Source organism: Pseudomyrmex gracilis, unplaced genomic scaffold (genome assembly GCF_002006095.1).
Source record: "Pseudomyrmex gracilis isolate BER0280 unplaced genomic scaffold, ASM200609v1 scaffold_0, whole genome shotgun sequence".
Lineage (NCBI taxonomy): Eukaryota > Metazoa > Arthropoda > Insecta > Hymenoptera > Formicidae > Pseudomyrmex > Pseudomyrmex gracilis.
The window spans coordinates 3850188-3865187 of NW_018020584.1; the positions used below are offsets into that span (position 1 = coordinate 3850188).

At 40.0% G+C, this 15000-nt stretch overlaps 1 protein-coding gene across 6 annotated transcripts in view; it reads right to left on the reverse strand.

Annotated features, from left to right (window-relative positions):
- The window catches only part of LOC109863569, a 240012-nt gene that overhangs the window by 129121 nt on the left and 95891 nt on the right, over positions 1 to 15000 (reverse strand). For all 6 annotated transcript variants that reach the window (XM_020443880.1, XM_020443870.1, XM_020443861.1 and 3 more), the window contains 2 exons: positions 14401 to 14562; positions 11826 to 12009 (listed from right to left, as the gene is read on the reverse strand). In XM_020443880.1, the coding sequence (XP_020299469.1) occupies positions 11826 to 12009; positions 14401 to 14562 (346 nt within the window). The remainder of the gene's footprint in view (positions 1 to 11825; positions 12010 to 14400; positions 14563 to 15000) is intronic.

Below are 15000 nucleotides of genomic sequence, written 5' to 3' on the forward strand. Positions count from 1 at the left end.
TGTATGAATGCATGTTAAAGCTATGGCAACAATAATATATTATTGAATCAACTATAAGGCGCATTGTTAAAATAACTATAAAAAAATAGTTGGCACCTTAAATCACTATAAATTATAGTGAAATTGTGATAACTGCAACTATTTTTTTCTCTCAGTGCAGAACGGCGAAACGGCCATTTTGATAAAGGTAAGAGATTTTAGTATATGTGCGTACGCAAGGGGGAGTTATTCGAGAATGCAAACCGAGGCTACCGGGTTGAATAATTGGGCCTCGTCGGGTTTTATTAAAACATCGCCGCCGGTGGAATCGCAGGAAATGTATCTATGTAACCATCGGTGATTTATGCGAGTTATTTCGCGCTGGGACTACGCCCGTTACATCAGGTAGATGCAAGAGTAACGAAAAATGAGAGCACGAGAGCGCGGTGCATGTGTGTACACACGTGTGTACCGAGTGTTGCGCAAAGAGGGATCTATCGTCATTTTTACGCGAATATAAAATTTAAATACGGGCTGTATATTGTGATATTGAATGATCACAAACATTGAGAAAAGAGAGAAAGTGTGAAACAGTTTTATATTCTGTTACACACATATTTCTCAGTTATCATATCATAGATTTTCAATAAAATTTTCAATAACTTGTGTTATTTTCACTTTGACATATCGGGATTGTAACTGGAACACAAAAAATTAATTATTAAATAAAATAACACACGTGTGTGTTTCCAAAAATACAAATTATTTAATCTCGATCAAAATTTGCGTTTCACCGTGTGCATACGACACGAAAGCCTATTTTCCATGTTACTATTACTACCAATGGCGATGTTCGTGTTCGTACTGGGAGAATGTTATGGATGCGGTGAGCGTGAAATCAAATTTCTAACGATCAGAACGATTCCGGGCGCGGCCCTAGTTAGAACGGGAGGAATGGTGAGTGGATAGATCCACCCTCTCCGAGCGTTTCTCTCCCTCTCTCTTTTGAAAATCGGACGACAGCCGGACCGACGAACGACGAACGTGTCCCATCGATCGCGCCCGTTAATCCGCCGACGATCTACACGGCATAAATCGCGCTGGTGGTGGTGCAAACGAGCACGGATAAGCGAAAAGTTTGCCATTTCTGGCTTCCGATGCGACCCGATACGCCCTGCGGGCGTGTATTTTTGCGCGACCGCGTGTGAACTTTCGGCATCGCGCCAGATTCGCCGAGAGGTGATTTTATTTCTCGCTAATGAGACGCAAATTCCGGCGCGTAATGAATGATTGTAACGCACCGAATCGTGCGTTTCGTATATTCGCGCGTAAACTTTACGTTACACAAGAGTGATTTCGCAACATATATATCCATATTGGTGTATGTACCATTTTCAGATTAAACGTTCGCTTTTGCAAAGTACGAGCTGCAACTACTGCAAAACTATATCATTAAACAGACCACTTGAAATAATTTAATTTCTTCTTCTCTTAAACAATTTGGGTTTAACAAAAGACCTTTTTATTTTAAAACAACGTTTTATTATTTGATTGTTACCTAGCACATTTATAAATATATTTTAAGTTGTGTGTTATATTAAATTTATTATTAGACATTTATTCCTCACTGTAATTTTATTGTAGCTGGAAGAAATATTATCGAGAAAAGAGATTTTAACACCAGCTATTTTGAACAGCCTCTCTCGTCTAATGATAAATCTTTTTTTCTTCTTTTTCGCAAAAAATTATCGTGGCGCGACTTCTCGGTGCACCAGACTCAGAAACGATCCATTAACTAATTTATTTCTGATGAGACAAATTTTACTCAGTAGCAACGCGTGTAATCAGCGGTAAAACTAGCAGAAACGGTTTTCCTTTTCTGTCCGACTCGATTGTTGCATCTTGTTACGCGGGGGACACCGCGTATGTGTCGCGGGAGCCGCCTGAACGGCGTGCGCTCGGCGCGACTGTTCGTTGCCGGGCAACCAGCGAGTTGTTGTATTTGAGAGTCGCGAGATCTGTCACGTTGCGTTTTCGGACGGCTTGTCCGTTTTCTTGTATTTCTAATTGAGATTCCATTGTAATAAAGAGTTTAATAGTAAACCGCGCTCTCTCTCATTTCCGCGAACAAGTGCGCGATCGCGGAGACCGGCGTGAAAGCTGTTTCCGACGCCGCGAGCGCAACATCTTTTCGGCTTCTCTCTCTCTTCCTCTCTTTCGCTCTCTCTATCTATCTCTTTCTCTTTCTTCTTCTCTCTTCATTCCGTCTCTTTTTCTACTTCTCTCCACGGCAGTTTCATTTACCCTCGAGCGAATGAAAGACTACTCCACGCGTCTACGAACCCGAACGGCATTGTCGTAATGTGGAAAGTTGGCGAATTGGATCTCAAGTTTTCTGAAAACAAGACTATCTCTCGCGCTTTGTCCGGTCTGTATAGAAGACGAACAGAAATACGAGCGATAAGGTCGACACAACAAGAATTGAAAGCAATAACGGGGCAGTTTCGGAGGCTCGTCGAGGCTTGCTAATTGTTGTTTGATTTCATCATTGCGTAGAAAAAATTCTAAAAAAGATAAGAACAGGCGCCAAGTACACGCACAACACGTATTGTATTTATATTAATAAATTAAACATTGATTCAATACTACAAAAACTTCTTTTTTTCTCTAAAACCTGTTTTACAAAATACAAAAAGTTCTTTCTCTATAAAACATGGTTTACAAAATATTATATATTACAAAACATTGATCTTTCGGTAAAAGGTCATTGACCTATCATTAAAAGGTCATTGACCTCTCGGCAAAAGGTCACTGACCTCTCGGCAAAAGGTCACTGACCTCTCGGCAAAAGGTCATTGACCTCTCGGCAAAAGGTCATTGACCTTTTGTTAAAGATAAGTGACCTTTTGTATTAGGTAATTTTTGTAGTATATATATATATATAATATTTAGTATATATAATAGTATATACAATGTATATATTATATAAATAATTTTTATAATATTATCTAATAAATTTTACAGAATAGGTACATAAGATATTTGATATATATACTTTTTATAGTAGTATTTATATAAATGTATATTATAAAATAGCTGTAAAGCACGCGGTTCTAACTTGCGCGTAAAATATTTCTATCTGTACTTTGTAAATAGGCTGCGCGCACACGTAAAACATGTCTGTCTGCATACAGACAGACATGTATGCGTATACGCTTTCGATGCAACCGCGCCAAGTTTTTTTTGCAATAAATATATTTTATATTTTGAAAAAAATGATTTCTTTTGTAAGAAACTTATAAATATCAAAAACCTGGTTTTTCATGTGAGCTTTTCTACATTATAATAAATCTAAAAAACCTTCAACGTAGAAATTATATTCGTATTACAAGTATTAAGCGCTACTTTAACGCGAAAACTTCTGCATTTCGTGCGGACTTCTTTTAGACGAAAAGAAAGACTGAATGAAGGAAGCGTGTGTTAAGCGGCGGTACGTGATAGTAATACGCGAGCATTTCGCGATTCTTTGCGCGCGGTCTATGCAAATGTGAAGGAAACCGCGACGGAAGTGTACGATTAGTAGATTTCTCGGTATTTAAGGATAATACCGAGTTTTAAATTCTTCATTGTGCGCGTCGTCAGTTATTATAACGCAGTTATTTACCCATAATAGTCGGCTGCGGATTCGCACATGTTAATGATTTATTTCAGCGGGATTTTGTATTGAAAGGCCGCTTAAACCGTGCATAAACCACGAAGCCAATCACGCACGCCGCGATCCAGACAGATTCGATCGCGCATAATGCGCGGAGATTCAAGCTAATAAATAACCGGGTCCCATTGTCTCGTCCGCGCCAGTCGATCGTAAAATCACGCCGGCGGTAACCGCAGCTGCATTATTTCCAGAAGCGCGCAGATAAACGGCCGACGGCTGATAAAAATCGCACGGTTAGCGGTCTCTTCTGTGCGAGCGCGAAGTCCAGATGCATTGTTCATTGCTCATTCAGAAGCAAAAAAAAAAAAAAAGCAGCAATTGCTATTGCCCTTTCCTCGCAATATAAACGACGGAGACCGTCACTAAGCAAAGAAGAAAAAGTAAAGAAACAATATTAAATACTAATGAAATAAGAAAACCTACAAAACGGAGAATAATTAAAATTAATTATATTTCTTTCTCTCTCTATCTCTGTCTGAAAAAAGAAAAAAAAAGAATATAAAAAAATTTCCTCTGTAGATAAATTGTTCTCTGAATGTATCTGAATTAACGTTGTAACGGCCGAACAGGTAGTTTAATATACCGTTTAGCCGAGTATCGTGTTCTGCGGGGAGATACGGTTCGTGAATTAATAGCCATCGTAATATTAAATCACGTTGTAAACGATTATTAATTAGGTCGGCGACTTTAAGGCGCTATAAATGCTACCCGCTGACTTCATTTACCCGTTAGGGTTAAATTAAATTTCGGAATGTTCTTATCACGCGCGCGGCGGTAAGTTCCGCTCGTTTGAGGACAACGCGTTAAACGCGCAAACTAACCGTTGTTGACCCGGCGTTTACCGTGTGCGTGTATTATTTATGCTGCGCGTAACGAACGTCGTCTGCAACCAAACGACTTCCTCGTGTTGGATTTATCAACAAAGCGAGTGTCTAATTTGATAAGTGTACATAGCGGGGGCAAACAATTCACGAAGTGTGCTCGGCATACATTATTACAGCTCGCGCGGTAAGCGCAAGTTAGAATCGCGCACCCCTTGTGAGCGAAACGTCGAATTTCGAGGGGAGGAATTGTACCGTCTGATATTCCAGTCGCGCACGTGATGTACATATGTAATCGTGTTATCTCCTGTAGAGTCGTGTGAGATGCGACGTGTGAGTTATGACAATCTTACGTGCGTGCGCGCAACGTCTTCGCCGGCAACGAGAAAATCATAATAAATGTACGTTTAATTACGAGACGTTATCTCGCGCGGCGTAGCTTACGTATTTACCGCGGCACTTAATCGTACGTGAAAGCAGCACTTTGTGCGTTTCTGTTCAAACAAATTATATTTTTAAATAAATTACCAATTTCTTTGTCACTTTTAAATCGCGTCGCTGCTCGTCGAGTATTTTCATTAAAAAAAAAAAATGTAAAACAAAATTGCCCACTAAAACCGCGTACAAATATTTTACTGCGCGATTATACCGAGAAGAGAATAGAACTTTACGCAACTGTGAAAAAACGCTCTGCTTCTTTTTTCTCAGTTATCTCTTATAATTTTACGATGAGACGCGTTACCCTCGTCAAACGATCTTAGTTTAAATGAATCGCTTTTAATACTTTTTCACGATGTGAAACTTCGTTTTAACGCGCGATGTCACTTCACGCGTTCGGGACGTCAAGAGATATAAATTCCGCTGCCGGCTGACGAAGTTCGCTTTTCGAGAGCCGCGCCGAAACCGCTTTCTGACGCAGATTAGGTAATTTTACCGTAAAAGTGGCGTAATTTATGAAGCTACTTAAATCTTAACCCTCGAGCATAATGCTATCTCGCTCGCGCGCTCGCTCGTCCTTCCACAGTACGAAACGGGATAAACTTTTCGAATGGAAATTATCGTTAAATGACTTGCAAAAGAGATGTATTCATTTTGAAAAGAGACGGAAACGTTTTGTAAAAATAAACTTTTCAACCAGAAATACTGTTGATATTTTGACATCGCTGCTTTATTACAGTTTTGCATTCATTTCACGATTTTCTAATTATTAATGATTCTGATTATATTCTGATTATTAATATTATGAGTATTTTGAGAGAGAGAGAGAGAGAGAGAGACTCTAAAGTTCTTTTGAATATAAAGTTTTAATTTTTATATAAATAAGTGGTTTCTCTCTCTCTCTCTCTCTCTCTCTCTCTCTCTCTCTCTCTTTCTATTGCCTGAGTGAAACATCTCGAATAAGCGAAATACATCTCTAAAGCACTTTTCTACTAAACCAGTGCTCGAATTCGCTTGCAACTGAAGAATCCTCCTTGCTTGCTTCCCTTTCACCACGTTTATTAGTATAATAATTAATATACTACTGCGCACATTCCACTACCGAAGCAAGGACCGCCGTTGAAACAAGTGCGGTGAAGGGAAAGTGAACGGCGGACGTAGCGGAAAATCTTTCGGCAGTTGCAGACAGTTGCATCGAAAGCACTGGTGTAAACCATCACGCGAAGTTACGCACATTCAAACTCGTTGTAAATAAATGCGCGTGGCGTAGACTGAAAGAGAGGAAATGCGCATTTTAACGAATAAAAGTTTTCGTGGCGTTTCCCGCGTTGAAGTTGGCGAGAAAATTATAATTAATTAAAGAGTTTTCAATGCAGCTTTTTCTCAAAGCAGGAAAAAAACCTTACCGTATAAGCGTTCTGCGCTTTACCACGTTAAAAACTTAATCTAATGCAAGATAACGGCGAGAAACGTTTGTCGACTGGAAATATCTTATCGCTCAAACATTCCCGCAGCATCCTGTAAGTGATGCAATCAAACACGAAAAATAATGAGAGGGAGAAGTGGAAAAACATCACGTGACTCTAAAGAGTAAAATCACGTGACATAGAAAAGAGGAAAACCAACACGTGACCTTAAAAACGTGACTGAAGTAACGTCGCGCGACAGGGGAAAGAGGAAAAACAACACGTGACTAAAAATAGAAAAAATATCAATGCCAACGAGTCAGAAATTAAAAAAAAAAAAAACCTTTAGCACTTCTTTACATTTTAATTACACTCTCTCGCGAGAATACTGTAAAAGACTTAATCATTAAACGATTCAATTTCTTTTCATATATATTAATACTTTACAAAAAGTTTATCTTTTATCCGACAATATTATCTTGCTCGATATTCCCGCGGGAGGTATATCCTGTTTTTTTTTTCTCTCCTCTTTCTTAATCTTTCAATTGCTGCCGCGCTTTAATATCGCCTTAATATCGGTGTAATTTCTCACTTTTGAAAAGTGCGCAAAAATTCTATAGACGTTCGCCGCGAAATGCGAAATTGGAGTGAACGAGGTACTAATCAGAAAGCGATGACATCGCGGCAGTCGTGGAAGAAAAAAAGGAAGAAAGAAAAAAACGCGAACACAGGACGCGAGAACGGTGTGAGAGAAAATCGAGGAGAGCGATCGAAGACGCGTAGGTGGATCCGTGTGAAAGAAACGGTCTCGGAGCGATTTTCATACAAATTCCTGAGCCGCCCGATAATCATAGTGAAATTAAGGTCATCCATCGTCGGCGATACTCTCATTCTGTTCCGCCACCCTATTTAATAATATTCCGCTGAGCGACGTAATTCTCTCGCCCGTATCCTTTCTCCCAACCGCGTGTACGCGGGCGGAACAAGACGGAAAAGTGAGGCACAAGGGTGACAGGATGGCATACACGACGAGGTAGGTGAAACCCGCCGCGCTTTTCAGGTTGACGGACGAAATCCACGCTCCCGGTTATGCGTATCCGTCATCAAGCCAACTGGGATATTCGCGAGATACTTTATACGAATGATACAAGAGAGAAAGAGAGAGAAAGAGAGAGAGAGAGTGAGAAAGAGGGAGAGAGAGGTCCTCTCGCGAATATATCGCGATGAATTAATTACAGCCGTGTATACGTCGCCGCCGCGGTAAAGGTAATTTTTCAGCATTCTGCAGATTAATGTCTCTCTTGCGAGAAAGAGACGAGTGGCGGACAACAAGTTATTTTGTGCAGGACAGTTCGCGTTTTATTCGCGAGATGTGTTTTAATTAACTTTTCATCGCGGTTATATTGATAAATATATTCGGAGCGAAACGGGAGAGAGAAAGGAGAAGGGAAAGAAAGAGCGGGATTTTCGACGGAAACGCGAGCTCTCTTTATAAAACGAGCCTTCATTACCCGGATATTACGCCGCAGACCGTCTATGCGGCTTCCCTGCGAATTGAATAAATATATCACGTCTATCTAAATTAATCTCCCCTCTATCCCATTTAATCATTCAATCATTCAATTTCGCAAATTAATATTCGAGCGTTTCTGTACATAGTGCTAAAATTCCCCGGCGAACGCCCCCCATTCATTATCGCGAATTAATTAACTTTATAGACGGATAGACAGATACACAGAGATACATTTATTATATTATTGTGAGAGATATAAGGACGATACACGCAGCGATTCCGCTGCGGCGTGTGCGGACGATTTCTGAAACACCGACGGCGATTCCGCTTCGCCAGGTTAATTTGCGCAATCTCGACGGCTCGCGGCGAACATATTATCCGCACGCCGGCTGCGTCATGCGCGAAACCAATTTTCGCGAGAAGTTTACTAGTGGAAAAGTACGAAATTTGTATAGCGTTCAATAAAGCCCGTAAATTAATTCCACACGGTTAATTTGAGAGTGCGCGCTTTACCCCCTCGGGAGGGAGAGGGGTGAGGATAATATCTCCACGGAGTTAGCACATGTATTGTGTTTTCGCGCAAATCAATTCTCGAGAACTCAAACATATATCGCGTTTGCGTTATTAAACTGGCGCGATAATTTATATGCAATTAATTATTTTACAACGAAATAAAACAAATCACGAATATATCGCATGGAATTTCTTCGTGATTTATTTATTTATAATATATACTTTTATTTGTAAATATTAGATAGTAACTTAATCGAATAATAAATCAATTTTAAACGGCAACAACGCACACGCCTTTATGAAAAAAAAAAAAAATTTCTTATGCGGTGCGATTTTCACACGAGGGTCATCGATTATAACGGTTACTTAATACGCTGGAGCTGATATCGCATCGCGTGGATCGTTTGAGAAATGTTCGTGAAATGAAGTACATGTTCAACTAAGGATACCTGACCCAATTGCGTCTCATCGAGAACGTGCACGTACACTGAGGTGACTGTCGACTGTGGCTGGGCATTCGGAATTAGGAGCACCTACATCTTCCGGTTTTCGGTCTGAACACGGGGTGTCCGAGTGGCCCGCGCTTTGTTCCTTTCCCCGAAATTCCCGTTCCATTATCAAGCTCCTACGAGTGTCCGAGAAGGACCGCGGGAAGTCCGGCTGTGTGGGACAGCGGCAAGATAGATGATTTGCCTTCGTGAAAGAGCATTTGCCGAAAAGGGAATGTGTAAACGGAAAACGATTTATGTAAAGCGTAAATATTTGTGGAATGTCGCAAAGACATTTAATTCACAAGGAAACGTTTTTTTCGTTTTTTTTTTTTTTTTACTTTAAGTTTACGGATAAATAATAATATATATGTAATGTATAATTTTTAAAATTTTTTTAAGTTTTATGTTGAAAAAAAAGTAAAAAAAAAACTAATCTTCAAAATGCAATATAGATAATATGTATAACAATTAAATCTTTAAAATTAGTGATTAACCTTTTGTTCTTTGAAAGATGTGGTGAACGTGACACAAAACAACACAAGGAACCTGTTATGGGCGTCCTACATACAGAGCCCGGAAAGTTACATTAATTATAACTTAACGAGCATGAACTACACACGTATTACACGACCACGTCGTGTAACACGTGTCGTTTGTCATATTTCCGCCAACTCTCTGTTCCCCACGCTGCGCTTCTCTGTGATATTAATTTTGCGTCATACGCTGCGTAAACTACGAAAACCGGGTGTATTTCAATCCCACTCGTAAACGTTGAATTCGCTCGAAAGATTGTTGCCCGCGATTTAACAAACAGAATTTTGTGGCAAAGTACTTGTTTAATCGCGTTTATTTGCACAATTATGTCTACAGTAATATTAAACAATTCAGAGTGAGCAAATATTTTTCTTGTAAATTTGCACGATATCAATTTGCCGCGATTTCACTTTCGACGATATCAAGTCAATTCGGTCTATGATACGTAATAATAATAATAATGAAAGTAACGCGCGCGCTGGCGCTACACGATCATTTGGTATATTTTCGGAGTTCCCTGTTTTTCCCACTTGCGCGAAATATTTTTCGCGCGCGCGATTTTCAGACGCATTGCAAATGACCCGTGAAATTTCACGCTTTTGTGTGCGTGTGTGTGTTCAACGAGTGGCACTAAAATTCCTCAGGATTTTCCACGATAAAACCGATCAAGCGCCAATATTTTTCCGTGTAGGAGGATTTGCGCGATACGGTTCGCGGGAGCGTCGCTGTTTCTTCCGGTCGTTGCAGTTTCTCAGAGCGCGGCAGTGCGCGGGCAAACGGAAGAAACGCGAGCGGTTCCGACAGTGCGGGCAAGAGTAACGATATTTTTCGTTCTCAGCTTACCGACCGTTTCCTCGCTAACAAGTGGACTTAAAAGTGCGAACTTCTGTATTTTTTTTATACGCGCGTTTAATGCAGCGCTCTTAGCACATAACAGATGGCGGCGTTTACGAGGTGTCTTGTTGTTTGGAACCATAATATGTGCGAGCAATGCAGAGATTCGCATTTCGCTCGCGACCCAAATGTTTCGCAAGTGTATCATTTTTGAATTTCTTTAACGATGCGCGTTCAGAAGATCTTCCGCTTCTATATAACTGTTTCAAAGTTTTTACATTTGTTTGTCCAATAAAATATAGAAAATCAACTCAGCGATGAAAATTATAGTTGCGCCGGTTAAAAATGTTTTTTTTTTTTTTTTTTTTTCATGTATTATATTGCCTGTCTGGATGACACACTGTTGTTCGCAATAAATTCACAAAAAGTTCAATTGCTCTGCGCAAATCCTTTTCAGATGCACGCGCACAATATTCCGCGAACTGTCACTGCAAATTTAACGGAAATGTAGTTTCTTTCGGGAAAAAATAACAATGGCAATAGCACAGGCGCATATTTCCCGTTCATGCCACTCGCGCGCCATAAACACACATCCGCCCTGTGGATATGTAGCTCGCGCACACTTTGCATATTCTACAACGGGAACAAAAGCTACTGCAGTAAGCTCCCCCGCGTATGATGCTCGGCGCATTGTAAGCTTCCCGCAACTTCGCTGTCGCGGCGTAGAACGCGGTGGTGGGTTGGTAGAGTTAGGTGGAAAAGCCTTGTCGAAAAATTGTAAGAACTTTTCCAGAGCTTGTCGAAGAGACCTTTCCCGCCCGCCGCAAAGTTTGTCCGCGAACGTGGTCGGAGTTCGCGCTCGGCACGAACGAGGCGGAGGTGCGCCGGAAGGATTTCCGAAAACAGTAATTTTTATCCCCTACCCTCGCGTAGCGCGGGTTTGCTACCGACATCACTCTCACCTCCTCGCCCATCTCCGAAAGTCGAGAGGGACTCTCCTCCGAAAGCCGAGCGCTATCGTCTCGTAAGAGAGCGGAAGTATGACAAATTGAAACGACCGTCGTAGACGAGAAACGATTTCCAATCATATCGCGGTCCGCGCTGTCCGCTGTCCCTCTTTGACTGCGCGCACGCGCGAGAATAACGAGGATTCTCTCTTCGCGCAATGATAAGTTGCGGGTAAGTGGTGATTGATAGACGCATTTAAAAGGATTTTACTCTTCGATAACGTAAAGATTGTCTATGTTAAACCGAAAGAAAAATTGTGTTTCGCTTCTTTTACGTGTCTCTTCTCATTATGTAAACACGAAAGAGACTGTTCTACTATCTTTCAAACAATGTTACCATGTACGGTTTTGTTGTATACTCAAAATAACCAAGAACGTCGCTGTAAGAAGTGATATACTGACAGGATCATGCATTATGGCAATATCGGACGAACACTCTATGTGAGCGCGACCGGAATATTCTCCCATAAAGTTTACGATCGCGGCTATAAAGAAGCACGGACGCGCAAAAGGGCGCCTCTAAGCGATATGGGAGCGGTATCGAAAGAAAAGGCGTCACCGAAAAGCTACTTACGCGGTGCCGTTGTGCCGGCCGATGGATACCAGTCGATATATCTGCAGCTCGACCCGCTGTCCAGTATCCGGCACGAATCTGTATGTACACCTCGAGGGTCCTTGAAGATACGGTGATTTTATTTGCCCGAAGCCACGATCCGATTTGCTGAACAGCGCTGCGCTGTCTAACGTTATGTTGCACACTGAAACAGGACAAGACGTTCGTGTTTGTTGTGCAAAATGCGGAAAACTAAATAGCGATACAATAGCGAATTCACCGTGGAATGTATATTTTATTTTTTAGGATCAATGCCGCCTTTTCACACAATTATTTTCCACAAATCTTTCAGTTTTAAATACAACACAACAAATACAAAATAGAAAAACAATATTTATAATTTGTAACTTTTTTGTAATATTGTTTGCACATTGTTATTGTTGTAGCGGATAATATTGTTTGCGATCGCGTGCTACGATCTCCTCGTAGGAAATGCGGATCACACGTGAAAAACAGCAATGGAAAAAGACCAAGAGAAAAAGAAAATATGGCTAATAACGATTTTTCTTGCTCTCGCGCAGTTTTCATTGGCGCGCCACGTATGTACAGTCGTGCTGTTGAGGCGACGACGAGTCGCGACAACTCGGCGCAATATTATGAGGCAATCTGCCACAGTGCGTAATTTGATTCTTAATTGCTTTCCGCGGGATGTTGCTCATGGATGGTTTGTGATTTTAATGCGAATATCGTGTTGTAAACCACACCTTATATTCCCCGAAAATTATTTCCATTAGCATCAGTATCCTTGTTATATAACCGTCTCATATAAAATCTAAGCTCCTCACATATATATTAAACCTCTGAATTTTTTTATCAGTATAAAAAAATTTATGTGCAACGTGAAACTTGCAAAAACAAAATATCAATCTCCGGATATAAGTGAACAATTAATAAATTTTCAAGAATTTTATTTTCTTCTATTTATTTATTCTTATTGACAATTGCGATAAACAATCTCCATGGTTATCAAAGAGAGGTGACAGAACAAGATGCGTACGCCACATTGTGGCTAAAAATGAAATTAGATCAAAAGAACATCAATGTGAACATTAGTATGTGACTCGAAAGTTACACGGCGTTGTGAAGGGTGAGGTAAAGCTTCGATTTTCAACAAAGATGTTTTTTTCATGTCTGTTAAACGTTAGTATTACGTTATTGTATTATCTTAGAATAAAAATTACAGTTTTCATTATATACACGGAAAAAAAAATGATGTTGAATCAACAGTATCAGTTTAATTGAAATATATCCTGTTAATGCAACATCAATATTATTGCGCTATACATAGCAGATAGTTGCTTTAAGAATCTAGACATTAAATTAATCGCATACGCAATTGAATGAACTATTTATTTTTGTGGCAGCCCGTGACGTCAACTTTAATTGAAGCAACTCCATTTTTTTTTCTGTGTATAAACATTCGCTTCAATTATGAATGTGTATCGTTGATACGATATAAAAAATATAAAGTTTTATTCGTCGTAAAGATATATACACACGACGTTGTTAGTAATTTATAAACTTGTGCGAAAGAATATTTTATAAACTTTCTTATTTATATTGCAGAAGGTATACTCGACGCACGCGCGATCTCATATATATTTCCTGCGATGCCGAAAGAAACTCGGAGAAGAGAAGGATTTGATGGATGGAACACGAAGGTAATATCGCCCAAAGTAATTAGCGCAAAGAAAGGTTAGATGGATGAAGCATAAAAACTTCGTCAAGAGAGTGATTAGTTACAAGAAAGAAAGGTCGAATAGACAGCGCGCGCGAGAGTAATTTCATTCCGATACGATTTATTCTGCTCCCGCAAATTCACAAAGCGAAGCCGCAAACATTCGACCCGTAACCACGATCCTCCTTCTTCTCCCGGATACTCGGCGGTGTCTTTTGCCGAGCGTTCATCCTCTTATAAACGCCCCCGTTCCCTTTCTCTCTCTCCTCTTTCTTGTTCGCTCTTTGAGTCACACCTTCCCGCTTTCTTCGCTTCATTCCACGCGCGGAACCACGTTTCTAAAGAGACTCTCGCGCGCGCTTTAATTTCCACTTGTTCGCGCGACACGAGCGCACGGCTGCAAACGAGAGAAGCGGCAAGTGGCTTAATGGCGCGAATCTTATATTTCTAACGGGCACAGACTCAAAGAGAGATCTCTCCCCTTCGTGTCTCTTCGACAAGACGTAATTATATTTTCCGCGAGAAAGGCAAATACATTAGTTAGTTAATCGCCGGCGGCGGAAAGAACAAGAAAACAATCTATTAACCAAGAGCGAGAAACAATGTCTGCAACATTAATAAGCCTCGCGTTTTACTCTCTCACGAAACGCTCACATAAAAAGTCTACGAAAGCTTTATATTTTGCAAGTAAACAAGTATGCTGTTATTTACGCAAAACAGTTTTAATTAAGGTTTGAATCAAAAGCAGTTACACGCAAGGAAATCTTCAGTAGTAAAACACTACATTAAAGCAGCCGCGTCTTGAGTTCGCGTTAACCAAGTGTTGTTCTAAGTTCGAATTTACTTAGTGATACTTACTATTCGCACAATGTTGCTCCAGCCCGCACTGAGCACATCTGTCGGGCGAGGCTGCGCCGCAGCTGCATCCGCCCGATGGTACGCAGCAAGCGCAATTCTTGCTGGACGAATTGAAAGTGCAGGAACACCCTGTTGTACTTTGCGTCCAGAGATCAACTTGACCTAAAAACAAGGATATATGCGTTTTATTGTGAAAATTCTGGAATCAAATTTTGTTCGTATCGCATATTTGTCAAATATGATGATAAAGAGAAAAGGGAATGTCAATTATGTTCTATTACAATAAACGTAGATCGTAATGTTGAACGTTAGTGTAGAAATATCTAAATAAAATTTTTCAGTTAAAAAACATTTTAAAAGGTATTTTTTAAATGTGTATATACATTTTAATATGTGCAAAATTAAAAACTTAAAATTAAAAGTTTTTCTAAAACAAGTTTAAAAAAAACGTGGCATTTGATTTTTCCAATATCTTTTACGGTTTGAAATTTTTATTACACCGTCGAAATTTAATTAATTGATAATTGATTAATTTCGATTCTTTATATTGGTGCGTAGGAATTTCAATTATTTGTGACGCATGAAGAAAATTTTTTAATA